Source organism: Mobula hypostoma, chromosome 21 (genome assembly GCF_963921235.1).
Source record: "Mobula hypostoma chromosome 21, sMobHyp1.1, whole genome shotgun sequence".
Classification (NCBI taxonomy): domain Eukaryota; kingdom Metazoa; phylum Chordata; class Chondrichthyes; order Myliobatiformes; family Myliobatidae; genus Mobula; species Mobula hypostoma.
The window spans coordinates 61,841,451-61,859,786 of NC_086117.1; the positions used below are offsets into that span (position 1 = coordinate 61,841,451).

The window sequence follows — 18,336 nt, forward strand, 5'->3', positions numbered from 1 at the left end:
ACGGAGCTCCGCGCTGGGACATCGGGTCGGTAGGGCGGAGCTCCGCGCTGGGTCGATGGGGCAATAGATAGGGGGCGGAGCTCCGCTCTGGGGCGATGGGGAGATCGATGGGGGGCGGAGCTCCGCTCTGGGGCGATGGGGAGATCGATGGGGGGCGGAGCTCCGCTCTGGGGCGATGGGGAGATCGATAGGGGCGGAGCTGCGTGTTGGGGCGATGTGTGGGGCGGAGCTGCGTGCTGGGGCTCGAACTGCTGACGGTCGACGCCGGATGAAGAAGCGCCGCTGGTCTCCGCCCCAGCGCTCTCACAGACACAGAAAGGCGAGACGGCAGAGGGCTTCAGAAAGCGGCGCGGTGTCCTGCTCACTTTCCGCACTGAACCAGCCCAGTCCAAGGTCGACAGATCCCCCCCCCCTTTGCCCACTCTATAACCGCACTCTTGCCCGACTGAGCGTGCAGTTCTCCCGTCCGCCAGGGGCTTAATTCTCCCTGCGCCGCCGAGAAGCAGCCAGCGATGTCCGAGAGGAGCCCGCACACCAGACCCCGCTGCCTGGCCGCCGCTGCTCCAGCCAGAGGAGCCAAGCTCACCCACCCTGGCAAAGCTATCCTGGCAGGTAAGTGCGGGCGCTGGTTCCGGGGTGGAAGTTGTACACAGACAATAAAGGGTTCCTCCTGAACCTACACGTTGCTCACGGAGCCTCTCGGAGGAGCGTAAATCCAATTAAACATCGCCCAACTGGTCAGCGTTTAGATCTGTGCACTCAGGTAAAATCCGGGCGAACATACTGATCATTACTGGTGGGTCTCTCAGACTGACCCAAAGTGATATTGGAACTTGGGTCATTCAAACAAGTTAATTGGAAATGGTATGTTGTATTCCAATATTGCTTCTGCTTTGTGCATATTGTCCGTGTTTGGGTCTGCATCTTTGCCGTTTAGCTGCTGATCGGGATGTGTAAGAGAGAAGTCATAGAAACGTACAGCAGAGAAACAGGCCCTTCAGCCCATCTAGTCAGTGTCAAACCATTTAAACTGCCTACTTCTGATCTGTACTGGGACCCCTGTACCTATCCAAACTTCTCTTGAAAGTTGAAATCGAGCTGGCATGCACCACTTGTGCTGGCAGCTCATTCCACACTCTCACCACCCTCTGAGTGAAGACATTTCCCCTCGTGTTCCCCTTAAACTTTTCACTTATTTACTTTCTCTATACCCCTTATAACGTTGTACATCTCAATCAAATCTTCCTTCAATCTTCGACGTTCCAAGGAATACAGTCCACATCAATTCAATCTTTCCCTATAACTCGGGTCCTCCAGACCTGGCAACACCCTTGTAAATTTTCTCTGTACTCTTTCAGCCTTATTTACATCTTTCCTGTAGGTGGGTGACCAAAACTGTGTAAGATACTCAAAAGAAGTGTTTTCTGGAAAGTCCAGCTGAGAGTTCCTGAAGAATTGGAGAGCTTAGTCCCAGTTGCATATTGGTGGACAACTATTTGCTTTGTGTCAGAAGGTTAAGGCAGAGTAGGAAATGGATGCAGGAGTGGGTTAGTCACCTTCAATCCTTCTCCATTCATCAAGGGTATCTTCTACCTTGGTACCAGTTTCTGGCAAAATCCCAAATTCCCTACTCAGTGCTATGTTTTAATAAAGTCAAGAAGGGAACCTCCACAGTCCTTTCTGGAAGAGAATTCTGCCAAACTACCATCCTAATGGCATCGAGACCAAGTTTGCAGACAGTGCCAGTGAGGGTGTCAAAGGTTATGGGGGAAGGGCAGGAAGATGGGGTTGAGAGGGATAATAAATCAGCCATGATCAAAATCATGTAGAAGACTTGATGGACTGAATGGCCTAATTTTTAATCTCGTGCCTCCAGAGGCAGGCCACCTGGCTTCTGAACCAGTGTGGATAGCTTTAATCGCCACTACTGTGAACTGTGGATGGGCTACTTTCAAAAGGGGTGAGAACCACTTCTGTAGAAAAATTTGCCAAGAACGGTCATAGTCAAAGATGATGCTTGCCCATGTCATACAACATGGCACATAATGATGATGAACTTGAGAAAGGTTTGATGGTTTTGGGCCTGTACCCACTGGAGTTTAGAAGAATGAGGGAGGATCTCAATGAAACCTCTTGAATGTTGAAAGGCCCAGACAGAGTGGACATGGAGAGGATGCTTCCTATAGTGGGGGAGTCTAGGAGCAGAGGCCACAATTTAGAATGGAGGTGAGGAACTTCTTTAGTAAGACGGTAGTAAATCGGTGGGATTCATTGCTACAGACAGCTGTGGAGACCGACTCGTTCGTATATGCTGGAAAAGTTGGTCAGTAAAGGTACAGAAGCAAAGAGTAGGATTGAGAGAGAAAATAAATCAGTCATCCTTGAATAGTGGAGCAGACTCAATGAGCTGAGTGGCCTAATTCTGCTCCTATATTTATTGTGCGAAAGTCTTGGGCACATATACCTAATACTGTGTTTGTCAATGTGGAGTGGTGAACAAGTTTGTAAATCTGAATTGAATTGACTTTATTTCTTAAATCCTTCACATACATGAGGAGTAAAAACCTTTACGTTACGTCTCCATCTAAATGTGCAATATGCAATCATTAGCTTAAACAGCTGTGATATTTCTGCTGCTGGACCGGTGAGTCATCAGCCGGGTCCATCCGTCTTCAGACGTTTCCTCCCCTAACCCGGAACATCCTCGGGATGGTGGGACAGCAGAAGGTGATCAGTCTTCTACCCCGGATGGTCAGACACCCAGCTACTATCGTCCCTTTGCAGCCAAAGCCAACTGGGTGCTCTCTCTGCTGCTTGGCCCATGGTGTTAATGGCTGTCTTCCTGGTTCTCCGTTGTATCCCTAAAGCTGCCATCATCTTCCAGCATGACATGGCGGGAAATCCTCTCGCCCCACTTCGACAGGGAAGCTCCACGTCTGCCAGCCTTGCTGTCTGCAGTCCGCCACCAGGTCTTCGTACCTCGCAAGCTTCCTCTCGTGAGCCTCTTGGCATCGGGTCTCCCATGGTACTGTTAGCTCTCTCACCGTGAGCTTCTTTGCACACTCTGACAATAGTTGCTGGCAGTGGAGTGATCAGATTTATTTGACACATGTACATTGAATTGAATTGACCTTTTATTTCTTGCATCCTTCACATACATGAGGGGTAAAAATCTTTATGTTACGTATCGTCTAAATGTGCAATATGCAATCATAGTAATTTACAATAATTTATAAAAAAATAGAACAGTTAATGTAATACAGAATGCACTCCAATCAGTGTGAGTTCATCAGTCTGATGACCTGGTGGAAGAAGCTGTCCCGGAGCCTGCTGGTCTTGGTTTTTGTGCTGCGGTACCACTTCCCGGTTGGTAGCAACCAGAATAGATTGTGGTTGGGATGGCTTGGGTCCCCAATGCTCCTTTGGGCCCTTTTTACACACCTGTCTTTGTAGATGTCCTGAATTATGGGGAATTCGCAACTACAGTCTCCATTCCTTCTGTAATTCACAACCAGCTCCTTTTTTTTTTGCGATATTGAAGGAGAGGTTGTTTTCTTGACACCACTATGTCAGAGAGATGACTTCTTCCCTGTAGGCCACCTCATTATTGTTCAAGATAAGGCCAATCTATGTAGTGTCATTGGCAAATTTAGTTAGCATATTGGAGCTGTGGGTGGCAACACGGTATACAGGGAGTAAAGGAGGGGACTCAGTACGCAGCCCTGAGGGGCTCCTGTATTGAGAGTCAGAGGGTTGGAGGTGTGGGAGCCCACTCTTGCAACCTCCCGGTGATCTGACAGGAAGTCCAGGATCCAGCTGCACAAGGCAGGGTCAGGGCCGAGGTCTCTGAGCTTCTTGTCCAGCCTGGATGGAATCATGGTGTTGAATACTGATCTGTAGTCCAAGAAAGCATTCTCACATAAGCGTCTTCCTTCTCCAGTTGTGTAAGGACGGTGTGTGGAGCGTTGGCTATTGCATCATCTGTTGATTGGTTGTGTCAGTAGACTAATAGGATGTTGGGAATGGCGAGGGTGGAGCACTGTGAGAGGGGGTGGGACAGGTGACAGAGAAGGAATGCCGGGAGTGGGGGGGGGGGGTGGTGCAAGCGAGGGAAGGTCACTTGATTCCAAACAATTACAGAATGTTTCTCTGGAAGGGAGAGGGAAGTAATGCAATAAATAATGCAAAAATAGTAAAAGTAGTGAGGTCGTGTTCATGGATTCATTGTCCATTCAGAAATCGGATGGTGGAGGGGAAGAAGATGTTCCAGAAATGTTGAGTGTGTGCCTTCAGTCTCCTGTACCTTGAAAAGAGGGCACTTCCTGGGTGATGGGGTTCCTTAATGATGGATGCCTTCCTGAGGCATCACTTTTGAAGATGTGGAAGCCGGTGCCCATGATGGAGCTGGCTGAGTTTGAAACCCTCTGCAGCTCATTCTGACCCCGTGCAGTGGTTCCTCCGCACCAGATGGTGATGCAGCCAATTGGAATGTTCTGTAGAAATTTGCTGGAGCCTATGGTGACCTACCAGATCTCCTCAAACTCCTAATGAAATATAGCCACTGCAATTGCATCAATATGTTGTGTCCAGGATGTTGACACCCAGGGACTTGAACCTGCTTTCCCTTTCCATTTCCAACCATGGATGAGAACTGGAGTGTGTTCCCTAAACTTAACCTCCCTCAAATCCAATATCAATACCACTCAACTCTGTCTATTTTGCATCTGTTTGTCTCCTTGTAACTAATGGAGATTCTATCGATAACAGTTGTGTCATCATTAAAATTATAGGTGACATTTGCGCTGTGTCATGGGTGTAGAGTGTGTAGAGGTGCCCTGGTGTTGATTGTCGGCTCGGGGGACATCCTGAGGTGTAAGGGCAGCACGGAGATCTGGTGTATCTGAGGAAATCTTTCTTCAGTGGTAATTCTCTGCTCCCTCATGGTTCTGTTAGAATTTGGGTTTATCACAAATATTAAATTCAACAGCAGCCGTTCTTCAGATTTGATTGCAGAGGTCGCAGAATTATTCTAAAACACAGCTCTGACCAACTAGGCTTCAGATGCCTGCATATGCATGAATGCGGCCCTGAGTCGGTGGAGAATTGACATTCATTTTGGGTGTCTGGAGTGTGGGTGAGAAGAGGGAGGTGTTTGAAAACTGTCTGTATTATAGTAACTATAGAATTGACCTTTGATCTTTAGCATTGAAACGTGTCATGTCATATTGAGTTGGGCAGGCTTGAATGCTGACGAAATACTGTGATATCGACTAGCTTCAGTGTCTCTTCGGTGACTGTTCACGCCATAACACTGCTACCCCACCCGATGTGTGTGCAATTTTGGAGAGTAAAACATAGAAAACATAGAAAATAGGTGCAGGAGTAGGCTATTCGGCCCTTCGAGCCTGCACCGCCATTTATTATGATCATGGCTGATCATTCAACTCAGAACCCTGCACTAGCCTTCCCTCCATACCCTCTGATCCCCCTAGCCACAGTAGGAGTTTACTTTCTGTGGTTTTGAATCCCTTGTGGTTCTCCATCCCTCCGGTAATCTTTCCCAGCTGTCCACCTGGCTCCTATTCCAGCACTCTTCCTGTTTCTGTCGGCGCAGCCTTGCGCACCGATTTCAGTTTCCACCCATCCCCAAAGCCCTCACTCCTAGATCTCCCTCTGCGCCTGTCTCCCAGGTTGACATCCCCAGGGCACCTGCAAAGCTTTTCCCCGCTGGTTACTGGTGCTGTTTGCGTGGGAGTCCCCTGCCAGCTCAACTGTGGCAAGTCATAGAGCACTCAAGCAGAGAAACAAGCCCTTAGGCCCATCTAGTCCAGTCCCAGGGGAGCGTCCTGTCTGTATGTGTCGGTGGGAAGGGGGAAAGGGGCTTATTTTGTTGGTGCTGTTCTGCTGACCGTTGTGAGCATGGCGTGTTAGTGTTGGAAGTGTGGCAACACTCCGGGCTCCCCCAGCACACACTTCACTTCTGCTGACTTAGCGCAAACAATGCATTTCACTGTATATGGGATAGATAAATCTACACTCTGATATCCATTCATCCATGTATTTATCCAAACTTCACTTGTATGTCACAGTTCAAGGGTGTCCTGGGGTTAGCTCATCAAGTGCTGCCACGCTTCTGCGCCAGCGTAGCACGCCCACAACTTACTGACTCTAACACGTACGCCTTTGGACTGTGGGAGGAAACCAGAGCACCTGGAGGAAACCCATGTCCTTACAGAGAATGGAGATCACCGAGCCCGGATCACTGGTGCTGTAAAGCATTCTGCTGACCGCAATGCCACCGTGCACACACCTTTCACTCCTTTCCAATTTGCGTAATAGAGGGTGGTTCCTGAAGGTTGTTATCAACGTGGGGGGGGGGCGGGGGGGGCGTAATAGGGATAAACTCCCACTACCTATTAAATACTGGCAAAGGTGTGTGCCTCAGATAGCCTCTGACAACTAAGTCAAGCTCCTGGTCTTCATGTGTAGTTTAGCTACTAAGACCAGCGGAACAGTTTCTACTGACAGGAGAAAGGATTACTGGCGCCTCAAAACCAGTCTCTTCAGGCATACGGGGCTCATCAGCTGTGGTTGGCAGCTCATCTAGGAGAAGGAAAACTCTGCTGCCTTGTGGCTGTACCCACTCATGGGGAGTGGAGTCCATAAGGCAGTTCTACATTGAGTTCAGTGCTGACTGGTGCTCTCTGTATCGGTCTCTGCCATTCCTCATTCCTTTGGGTTTATCAGCTGTGTGGAGATAGGGAGCCTGCTACATGGGGCAATAGCTTGCTCTCCATATTGCACTGCTCTGCCTTGTGTACTGGCCTTCAACAGCTACGACACAACATCCATGGTCGACCACAACCAGTGGAGGGCCTCATAGAAGGCCATCTTCCCCCTGATGTTTAAAATCAGGCAGTTCAGCAGAGACCCGCAGTCTACAGGCTTGAAGGTATGACGCCTTGCAAAATCCAGTGGGTTAATCTGAGACCAGCACAGTGACCAGAACCGAGACTGACCATCGCTCGGCACAATTAATGGCCTTGAGCTCAACATTTGGTGTTCAAACTTTAATGGCCCCAGGTCAGCTTATCTGCTCACAACCTCCCTCATACTGTGGGAGCTTGCTATGCATAGATAGCATCTGCTGCTGTCTCCTCTGTAGATCATGTACGTGTTTCTGGTCGTTATTTTTTTTTAATGGCTAATTTGTGCAATGTTGTTCGGGATGGGCTGGCTCTGTTACCTGCAGTCAATGAATGACAGACTGGATTGAATTGAACTGAACTGGACATCCCTGTTTCAAGGACTCTGTGGTTTGATGTTTTGTATTCTGTGTGTTTTCCATTCTTTTTTTGCCACTTGTGAGATTTCTTCTTTATTTTTGCACTTTGCGGTTTGTTCCTTTGAACAAGTTCCACGGAGTTTCTTTGTTTCGTGACTGTCTGTGGGGAAGATGAATCTCAGGGTTGTATACAACATTCATACTTTGATAATAAATGTACTTGGAATCTTTAAATTTTGTCTGCAATACTTGCACAAAATCTGATCTGTTATCCTGCTGTAATTTTAGACAGCTTCCCTCAATATCCTGAACTTTGCCAGCAAATTTCCTCTTATCCCCAACATTACTTCTCCATTTACATCCAAGCCATTAATGTATGGCGGGAGACGAGGGTCTCTGTACTGATCACTGAGATAGCAGTTCCAGTCAGAGAAGCAACCTCTACCTCTGCCTCCCAATCACCAAGCCAATTTTAGTTCCAGTTAGCCAATTCCTCTTGGATCCCATGTGTTTTAATCTTCTGAAAGAGCCTGTCATACAGGACCTTGTCAAATGAAAGGCCTAGATAGAGTGGACATGGAGAGGACCTTTCCAATATTGGGAAAGCCTAGGACCAAAGGACAGTCTCAGAATAGAAGGCCATCCCTTGACAGCAGGGATGAGGAGGGATTTCATTAGCTAGAGAAGGGTGAACCTGTGCAATTCAGGTGACCATGTTGAGCCTCGGAGGGAATGATGATGTGATGAAGTTGGGGAACTTTAACTGCTTGCCAAGGTCAACTTTGTGTTGCCAGTTAGATGCCATGGTGGGCAGGCCTACTGGTGATCCGGGCTGAGGCTGTAGTTGGTCTCCTTTGACAAAGGCTATGGGCTTTCTGGGTTGGTGAAGGTGCCTACTGAGAGTAGCTGCCCTCCATTCCCTTTCCCTCCCTGCCTCAGTTTCCTCTCAGCCCTCTGCTGCTCAAAACTTGAGTAGCTTCTGTGTTCTGACTCTCTGGAATCCCTTACCCAGGGGCTACATTCTGACTAATCCTTGAACTTGTCAGATGGGCGCAGACAACGTCTGCTCTCAGAATGAGGCTTTTCATTCCAGGACAAAGGAGATGCCTTCCTTTTTTAAAGAAAGGGGCTTCCCTTTCTCCACCATTAACTCTGCTCTCAAATGCATCCCCCCCCATTTCACACACATCTGCTCTCACCCCATCCTCCCGCCACCCCACTAGGGATAGGGTTCCTCTTGTCCTCACCTACCACCTCACCAGCCTCCAGGTCCAACATATAATTCTCCGTAGCTTCTGCCATCTCCAACGGGATCCCACCACCAAGCACATCTTTCCCTCCCCCCTCCCCCCACCGTCTACTTTCTGCAGGGATCGCTCCCTACGCGACTCCCTTGTCTATTCGTCCCCCTCATCCCTTCCCATTGATCTCCCTCCTGGCACTTATCCTTGTAAGCGGAACAAGTGCTGCAGATGCCTTTACACTTCCTCCCTCAGCACCATACAGGGCCCCAGACAGTCCTTCCAGGTGAGGCGACACTTCACCTGTGAGTTGACTGTGGTGATATACTGCGTCCGGTGCTCCTAATGCGGCCTTCTATATATTGGTGAGACCATTTCACTGAACATCTACACTCTGTCTGCTAGAGGAAGCTGGATCTCCTAGTGGCCACACATTTTAATTCCATGTCCCATTCCCATTCTGATATGTCTATCCACGGCCTCCTCTACTGTAAAGATGAAGCCACACTCAGGTTGGAGGAATAACCCCTTATATTCCGTCTGGGTAGCCTCCAACCTGATGGCATGAACACTGACTTCTCTAACTTCCGTTAATGCCCCTCCTCCCCTTCTTACCCCATCCCTAATTTATTTATTTATTTATTTTCCTCTCTTTCCCTCTCTCAATAACTCCTTGCCTTCTCTTCATCTTCCTCTGGTGCTCCCCTCCCTCTTTTTTTCTTCCAAGGCCTTCCGTCCAGTGATACTCACCCTTCTCCAGATTTGTATCCCTTTTGCCAATCAACTTCCCAACTCTTGGCTTCATCCCTCCCCCTCCTGTCTTCTCCTATCATTTCGGATCTCCCCTTCCCCCTCCCACTTTCAAATCTCTTACTATCTCTTCTTTCAGTTAGTCCTGACAAAGGGTCTCGGCCCAAAACATCGACTGTACTTCATATAGATGCTGCCTGGCCTGCTGCGTTCCACCAGCATTTTGTGTGTGTTGCTTGAATTTCCATTGTCTGCAGATTTTGTGGCGTTTGCGTCTGGGACTTACGGTTTTATAAATACGGACTTTGAGCACAAACACCACGAAGGCTGTGTCAGACTTTGGAAATCCATGATTCAACCTCCTGCCTCCCAGTTCTGGGCATGGTCCGTCCTTTAGGAAAGGTGATGGACCCCAGAGCAAGTCTGGGTGTGGGAGGAACTCTCTCAGGGAGGAGGATTGGGAAGCTTGGAGGGATACCTCAACGGAGGAGGAGATGTTTTAGTGGGTATTTGGAGTTGCAGAGAGGTTTGACAGCACATTTTGGAAGGAGTAGTATGGGGGTTGGTGAGCATTTTGCATTGTTTTGATTTGGCCTGAGGGGTGAGGAAGCAACTTCAGATTCCTGATGAATGTTGAAAGCGGCAAAACCACGTCAGGCTAATTATCCTTTCAAACCTGTATTTCTGGTTGCTTCACCAACACTGGGTTGATTAGACTTCCTGTAACTCTGCTTAAGGAAACAGGGGAACCTGTCTGAGAGATCTGTCACCTTCAGCCTGAATGAACTCCTCCACTAGGATCTGTACCTCTGGCCCAGCCCAGGTACATGGTTTGGTGTTAGTTTCATGGGAGACTCCATCTATCTTGCCTCTCTCCAGAGAGGGTCTGGAGAAAGTTCATGAGAATTATCCCGAGAATGAAAGGGTTAATGTATGAGGAGCGTTTGAGGGCTCTGGGCCTGTATTCCTTGGAGTTTAGAAGAAGTGGGGTATCTCATTGATACCTATTGAATATTGAAAGGCCTAGATACAGTGGACATGCAGAGGATGTTCCCTGTAGTGGGGGAGTCACTGGGAGGTGAGGGATGGGCTAGCTCAGCTCACTTCTTGTTGCCCTACGATATTCACTTGGCTCTGCACTGAACTCTGGCTCTGGGGATGTACTCTCTGTGGACTTCTGTTCAGTACACTATTTGCTCGTGTTTATTGTTGGCATGATTTGTTTTATTTTCTCTGCACTTTGGGTGTTCGATGTTTTTTTAAATGGGTTCTATTGGGTTTCTTTGTTTTGTGGCTGTCTGTGAGGAGGCAAGTATACTTTGATAATAAATGTACTTTGAACTTGGAATCTGTTTCTGGAAATGTCACATTGTAAGTAAATATTCTGCTGAATTGAAAGGAATTTGAAAAAAGAAATTTATTTTCTTTCAGTGAACATTTCAATAAACAGACAGAAGTTATTCCCTGAGGTTAAATTAAGTTGAAAGGGAAGAAAAGCCTTGTTTGATGAAGTGTAGAAGATGCCTGCTTTCTCCCATCAGTAAGTCATGGTTGGACAACTGGTGATATGCTCGGTGGAACTGATGCACCCTGACGTCAGTCAGTTCTGCATCATGAGCTCAGCAGCTGATGACTCACTGAAAGATGGATTTGATGTCCTGATGAAGATGGTCTCCAATGTACCTAATTACATTAATAAGCTCTCATCCGTCAAGAGCTCTATGAGTCACCAGTTAAATCTTTGTCCACCTCTCCAATCTCCTAAGAATGGATGAGACGCTGCCTGTCAGACCACAGGCGGTGACCTGAGGCATGCAAGGTGTGGCGGGAAGCCCAGAGTTTGCGTTGAACTTCTGCTGGAGGTTTCAAAGTCGATGTGAGCCGCTGTGTTGAATTTCTATCACACAGGGATGAAGCCTCCACCTGATAGACTCCAGTAGGGGGAAAGATATGTATCGCAGAAGTTCAGCTTGTGCTGGGAGAGGTATGAATGGTCATTTCCATACCTGGGTGCTTGTGTCTCCTGTGCTGGACTGTCTTCTGTGAACACTGCCATCAGGAAGGAGATGGAGAGATCTTGGGTGCCACACACTAGATTCAGGAACAGTAATTACCCTACAACCATCAAGTTCCTGAACCAGTGTGGATAGCTTCACTCATCATAACTCTGAACTGATTCTTTGACCTATGGATTCACTTTCAAGGGTTCTTTTCAACTCGTGTTCTCAGTGTTATTTTTACCTGCGCACTCTGTTATTCTTTGCATGTTGGTTGTCAGTCATGTGTGGAGTGGAATAAAGAGTGATCATTTCAGGCCAAGACCCTTCATCAGGACTGGAAAGGGGGGAGGGGACAGAAGCCAGAACAAGATGGTGGGAGAGGGAAAGGAGACAAGCTGGTTGGTGATAGGTGAGACCAGGTGACAGAGAGAGGGGATGAAGTAAGAAGCTGGGACGTGATTGGAGGAAGAGGTCAAGGGCTGAAAAAGAAGAAATCTGATAGGAGAGACGTATTGATATTTGCAAATTTTCATTCTGAGCAGAAATGCTTTGAGTTGGGGAAACCCAGGCGAGGAAGTTTAACAAGCAAAGGGCTCGGGTTTGGGGTTAACAGCCGAAGGGATGAGGTGAGAGAAAGGGCTTTTATTTTTGACACATGCACTGCAATGAGAAATTCATCAGAACAGCGGCAGATCTAAAGTCCAAAAGTTCAAAGTAAATTTATTTTTTATTGAGGTACAACGTGGAGTGGACTCATCTGGTCCTTTGAGCCATGCCGCCCCCGACCCCAGATTTAACCTAACTCTAATCACGGGGGTATTTGCAATGACCAATTCACCGACCGCCTATGGACTGTGGGAGGAAACCAGAACACCCAGAGGAAACCCACTCAGTTACGGGGAGGACGTACAAACTCCTTACAGGCAGTGGTGGGATCAAAGTGCATGCACGTCACCATACACAACCCTGAGATTCATTTTCTTGTGGGCATACTCAGTAAATCCAAGGAACATAATGAAATCGGTCAAAGACCACACCCAACAGGGCTGACAACCAGTGTGCAAGAAACAACAAACTGTGCAAATACGAGAGAAAAGAAAGAAGTAATAAATAAATAAATAAGCAATGAATATCGAGAACTTGAGATGAAGAGTCCATGAAAGTGAGTCAATAGATTGTAGGAGCAGTTCAGTGTTGAGGTGAGTGAAGTTACCCACTTTGGTTCAAGGGCCTAATCAGAATCAGGTTTATTATCACCGACAGGTATCGTTAACTTAGCAGCAGCAGTTCAATGCAATACATAACATAGAGGAAAGGAAGAAATAAATCACTCTATATGTATATTGAATAGATTAAAAATAGTGCAAAAACAGAAATAATATGTTTATATTATTTTATATATTTATATGAGGTAGTGTTCATGGGTTCAATGTCTGTTCAGCAATTGGATGACAGAGGGAAAGAAGCTGTTCCTGAATGACTGAGTGTGTATCTTCAGGCTCCTGTGCCTCCTCCTGGATGGTAGCAGTGAGAAAAGGGCATGTCCCGGGTGATGGAGGTCCTTAATAATGGACACTGCCTTTCTGAGACACTGCTCCCTGAAGATGCCCTGGGTACTTTGTAGGCTAGTGCCCAACATGGAGCCTAAATTTACAACCCTCTGCAGCTTCTTTTGTCCTGTGCAGTAGCCCCCCCATACCAGACAGTGATGCAGCCTGTCAGAATGCTCTCCACGGTACAACTATAGAAGTTTTTGAGTGTATTTGTTGACATGCCAAATCTCCTCAAACTCCTCATGAAATATAGTCGCTGTCTTACTGCCTTTATAACTACATCGATATGTTGGGACCGGGTCAGGTCCTCAGAGATCTTGACACCCAGGAACTTGAAATTGCTCACTCTCTCCACTTCTGATCCCTCTATGAGGATTGGTATGTGTTCCTTCGTCTTACCCTTCCTGAAGTCCACAATCAGCTCTTTCATCTTACTAACACTGAGTGCCAGGTTGTTGCTGCGACACCACTCCACTAGTTGGTATATCTCACTCCTGTACACCCTCTCATCACCATCTGAAATTCTACCTACAATGGTTGTTTCATCAGTAAATTTATAGATGGTATTTGAGTTATGCCTAGCCACACAGTCATGGGTATAGAAAGAGTAGAGCAGTGGGCTAAACACACACCCCTGAGGTGCACCAGTGTTCATCACCAGCGAGGAGGAGATATTATCACCAATCCACACAGATTGTGGTCTTCCGGTTAGGAAGTTGAGGATCCAATTGCAGAGGGAGGTACAGAGGCCTGGGTTCTGCAACTTCTTAATCAGGATTCTGGGAATAATGTTATTAAATGCTGAACTATAATTGATGAACAGCATCCTGACATAAGTGGTTGCATTGTCCAGGTGGTTTAACACCTTTGTGAAGAGCCATTGAGATTGCATCTACCATTGACCTATTGTGTCGATAGACGAATTGCAATGGGTCCAGGTCCTTGCTGAGGCAGGAGTTCAGTCTAGTCATGACCAACCTCTCAAAGCATTTCATCACTGTCGATGTGAGTGCTACTGGGCGATAGTCATTAAGGCAGCCCACATTATTCTTCTTAGGCACTGGTATAATTGTTGCCTTTTTGAAGCAAGTGGGAACTTCCGCCCATAGCAGTGAGAGGTTGAAAATGTCCTTGAATACTCCCACCAGTTGGTTGGCACAGGTTTTCAGAGCCTTACCAGGTACTCCATCAGGACCTTCTGTCTTGTGAGGGTTCACTCTCTTTAATGACAACCTAACTTCGGCCTCTGAGACAGAGATCACAGGGTCACCAGGTGCAGCAGGGAGCTTCACAGCTGTAGTTGTGTTCTCCCTTTCAAAGTGGCATAGAAGGCGTTGAGTTCATCTGGTCGTGAAGCATCACTGCCATTCATGCTATTGGGTTTCACTTTGTAAGAAATAATGTCTTGCAGACTCTGCCAGAGTTGACGTGCATCCGATGTCACCTCCAACCTCATTCGAAATGTCTCTTTGCCCTTGAAATAGCCCTCTGCAAATCATACCTGGTTTTCTGGTACTGGCCTGGGTTACCAGACTTGAATGCCACAGATCTGGCCTTCAGCAGATGACATACCTCCTGGTTCATCCATGGCTTTTGGTTTGGGATTGTACAGCAAGTCTTTGTAGGCTCACACTCATCCACACAGGTTTTAATGAAGTCGGTAACAACTGCGGCATATTCATCCAGGTTCGAAGACGAATCCCTGAATACAGTCCAACCCACCAATTCAAAGCAGTCCTGTAGGCACTCCTGGGCTTCACTTTTCCATACCTTCTTGGTCCTCACTACTGGTGCTGCAGTCTTCGGTCTCTGCCTATACTCAGGGAGTAGAAGAACAGCCAGGTGATCAGACTTCCCGAAGTGAGGGCATGGAAAAGCACGGTAGGCATTCTTGATGGTGGTGTGGCAATGGTCCAGTGTGTTGTTTCCTCTGGTATTGCAAGTAATCTGTTGATGGTAATTGTCTTGTGATTTTTTTTTTTCAGACTGGCCTGGTTAAAATCCCCCAAAATGATGATGAAGGCATTGGGGGGCAGGCGGGGGGGGGGGGTGCAGTTTCGTACATGTTGATGGTTGCAGGGTCCCTGAACCTGGTGCTGTGGATGAATCCTTCAAGGAGGGGATGAATGTGTGGAACTCAATGCCGCGGATGGCCGTGAGGGCCTAGTCATTGGGTATATTTAAGCGAAGTTTGATAGGTAGGGACATCGTAGGATATGGAGAGAAGGCAGGAGATGGGGTTGGGAGGGATAATAAATCAACCATGGAGCATTCAAAATGGCTATAATAGCCTAACACTGCTCTTATAGACTTGTGGTCTAAAGTGTAGTGGTTAGCACAATGCTTTACAATACAGGCAACTTGGTTTCAATTCCTGCTGCTGGGTCGCTAAGGAGTTTGTATTTTCTCCTTGTGACTGCATAGGTTTCCTCTGGGTGCTCTGGTTTCCTCTCACAGTCCAAAAATGTACCAGTCGGTAGGTTAATTGGTCATTATAAATTATCCGGTGATTAGGCTGGGGTTAAATCGGGGGATTGCTGGGCGATGCAGCTTGGCGGGCCAATAGTGCCGGTTCTGCACTGAATCTCAGTCAATCAATAAATAACTTATCTATCAAACTTCAGGACTGAGGGAGAAGCTTTGAGAACAGCATGAAAGAAATGGCATTCTATGAGCTTGCAGAGACATGATGGGCTGAACTCTGTCCCTCATGAAGGCTACAGATCGGTTAGGGCCTGGTTAACTAAGATAGGGTGACCTCATCCCATTCCCTTGTTTGCCTTCAGCAAATTGCTCAGTTTAATTATAGCACTGGCTAAGTGATGGCTGTCTCTGCCTGTCGGTATAAAGTTGCAAAGCAATCGAGACAACATGGCCCATGCTTGTGAAATCAAACCAGACCATAACAGTGACAAATGTCAGCAGCTGGACATGAGTGCTGGCCACTCGGCCCCTCACGCTAACCCCACCATTCCGCATGGCCATGACAGATCTGCCCTAGACTCTCATCTGCACTTGTTCCCTGCATCATCTTCAATGCCCCGATCTTACAAAACCTTACCAACCTCTTTAAAATACATCAGTGACCTCAACTCCACATCCCCATGTGTAAAGAATTCCAGTGTTTAGGAACATGAGAATCAAGTTTATTATTGTTAACATATGTCCATAAGACAACGGAGCAGAATTAAGCCATTCGACCCATCAAGTTTGTTCTACCATTCTGTCGTGGCTGATTTATTATTCCTCTCACCCCTATTCTCCTGCCTTCTCCCTGTAACATTTGACATCCTGACTAATCAAGAACCTATCAACCTCCACTTTAAATGTTCTCAATGACCTGGCCTCCACAGCCGTCTGTGGCAATGAATTCCACTAATTCACTTACCCTCTGTCTCAAAAAAAAAATGCTCCTCATCTCTGTCCTAAAGGGACGTCCTTCTGTTGAGGCTCTGCCCTCTGATCCCCGACTTTCCTGCTATTGGAACTTACTCCCCATGTCAACTCTTCCGACTCTCCTATTGGAACTTCCTCCCTACGTCAACTCTTCCGACTCTCCTATTGGAACTTCCTCCCCACGTCAACTCTTCCGACTCTCCTATTGGAACTTCCTCCCCACGTCAACTCTTCCGACTCTCCTATTGGAACTTCCTCCCCACGTCAACTCTTCCGACTCTCCTATTGGAACTTCCTCCCCACGTCAACTCTTCCGACTCTCCTATTGGAACTTCCTCCCTACGTCAACTCTTCCGACTCTCCTATTGGAACTTCCTCCCTACGTCAACTCTTCCGACTCTCCTATTGGAACTTCCTCCCCACGTCAACTCTTCCGACTCTCCTATTGGAACTTCCTCCCCACGTCAACTCTTCCGACTCTCCTATTGGAACTTTCTCCCTACGTCAACTCTTCCGACTCTCCTATTGGAACTTCCTCCCCACGTCAACTCTTCCGACTCTCCTATTGGAACTTCCTCCCTACGTCAACTCTTCCGACTCTCCTATTGGAACTTCCTCCCCACGTCAACTCTTCCGACTCTCCTATTGGAACTTCCTCCCCACGTCAACTCTTCCGACTCTCCTATTGGAACTTCCTCCCCACGTCAACTCTTCCGACTCTCCTATTGGAACTTCCTCCCTACGTCAACTCTTCCGACTCTCCTATTGGAACTTCCTCCCTACGTCAACTCTTCCGACTCTCCTATTGGAACTTCCTCCCCACGTCAACTCTTCCGACTCTCCTATTGGAACTTCCTCCCCACGTCAACTCTTCCGACTCTCCTATTGGAACTTTCTCCCTACGTCAACTCTTCCGACTCTCCTATTGGAACTTCCTCCCTACGTCAACTCTTTTGAGTCTTCCCAATATTCAGTAGGTTTCAGTGAGATCTCCCTCGTCCTTTTAAACTTCAGTGAGTGCAGAATCAGGCTCAGGTTCATTATTGCCAACATGCTGTGTGTCGTGAAATTTGTTCCTTTGTGGCAGTTGGTAAAAATTACTATGTTATAAATATAAACAGTGTAAAATAGGGATAATAGGGTGTTTAATCTATATATTGATTTGGAGATACAGCTCAGATTATGGGTGGCAGTGTGGAAGATAATCAAATGGACATAGTATTAGTGAAGACGAAACCTCACTTCCTACAGTTACACCTTCCACATGTGCTGTTGTATGCAGCAGGGTAAATAGATGCTGAGCTGCTAGATGTTCGGGCTTGTGATGTCTCACAGAATAGAATGGATTAACCTCTTCTGTACCAATTTATTGGGTGGCAGGGTGGAGATGTGTCTCTGCCAAAGGAGGTGTAAGGTGCTCCTTCTCTCTGCTAGCCTGCAGGTCACCCTTGGGTAAGGTGTAGCAACTGTCATGGCTGATCATGGTCTGTATGACCCTGATTGTACTTGGCAGATTTTTCTAGGCAGGTGCTATGCCTTGCCCAAGGGTGATCTGCCAGCTAGCGGAGAGAAGAAGCGGCTTTAGTAGAGACGTATGTCCACACCGCCACCCAAGATGAATCTTAGGGTAGGTTTAAAGGACTGCACAGTATCATGGGCTGAAGTGCTGTGCTCTTCTGTGTTCGATTTGTCACACCATTGGGGTAAACCCTTCCCCATGCACTGAGCAGACCGGTTCTGTGTTCTCCAGAGGCTACCAGGGAGGAGTTCTCATTGAAACTTGCATGGGGATTGACAGGAAGAATGCAGGGGCATTTTCACCCCTGTCTGAGGGGACTAGGACCAGATGTCAGACCCTTCATCAGGGTGACTTGGCCTGGTCTGGGCACCACGGTAACGTAGCAGTCAGCATGGGGTCATCAGAGTTCAATTCTGGCTCAGTCTCTATGTTCCCCCGGTCACTGTGTGGGTTTCCTCCGTGTGCTCCAGCTTCCCCTCTCGGTCCAAAGCAACACTCACAACACGCTGGAGGAACTCGGCCGGTCGGGCAGCATCCGTGGAAACGATCAGTCGACGTTTCGGGCCGGAACCCTTCGTCAGGACTGAAGAGG

At 47.6% G+C, this 18,336-nt stretch overlaps 1 protein-coding gene across 1 annotated transcript in view; it reads left to right on the forward strand.

The window, feature by feature from the left end:
• The first annotated feature begins 226 nt into the window (after positions 1 to 226).
• Positions 227 to 18,336, forward strand: part of LOC134360062 (tricarboxylate transport protein B, mitochondrial) — a 93,483-nt gene continuing 75,373 nt past the window's right edge. Inside the window, exon 1 of the mRNA XM_063074137.1 lies at positions 227 to 612. Coding sequence (XP_062930207.1) covers positions 513 to 612 — 100 coding nt within the window. The 5' untranslated portion in view covers positions 227 to 512. The remainder of the gene's footprint in view (positions 613 to 18,336) is intronic.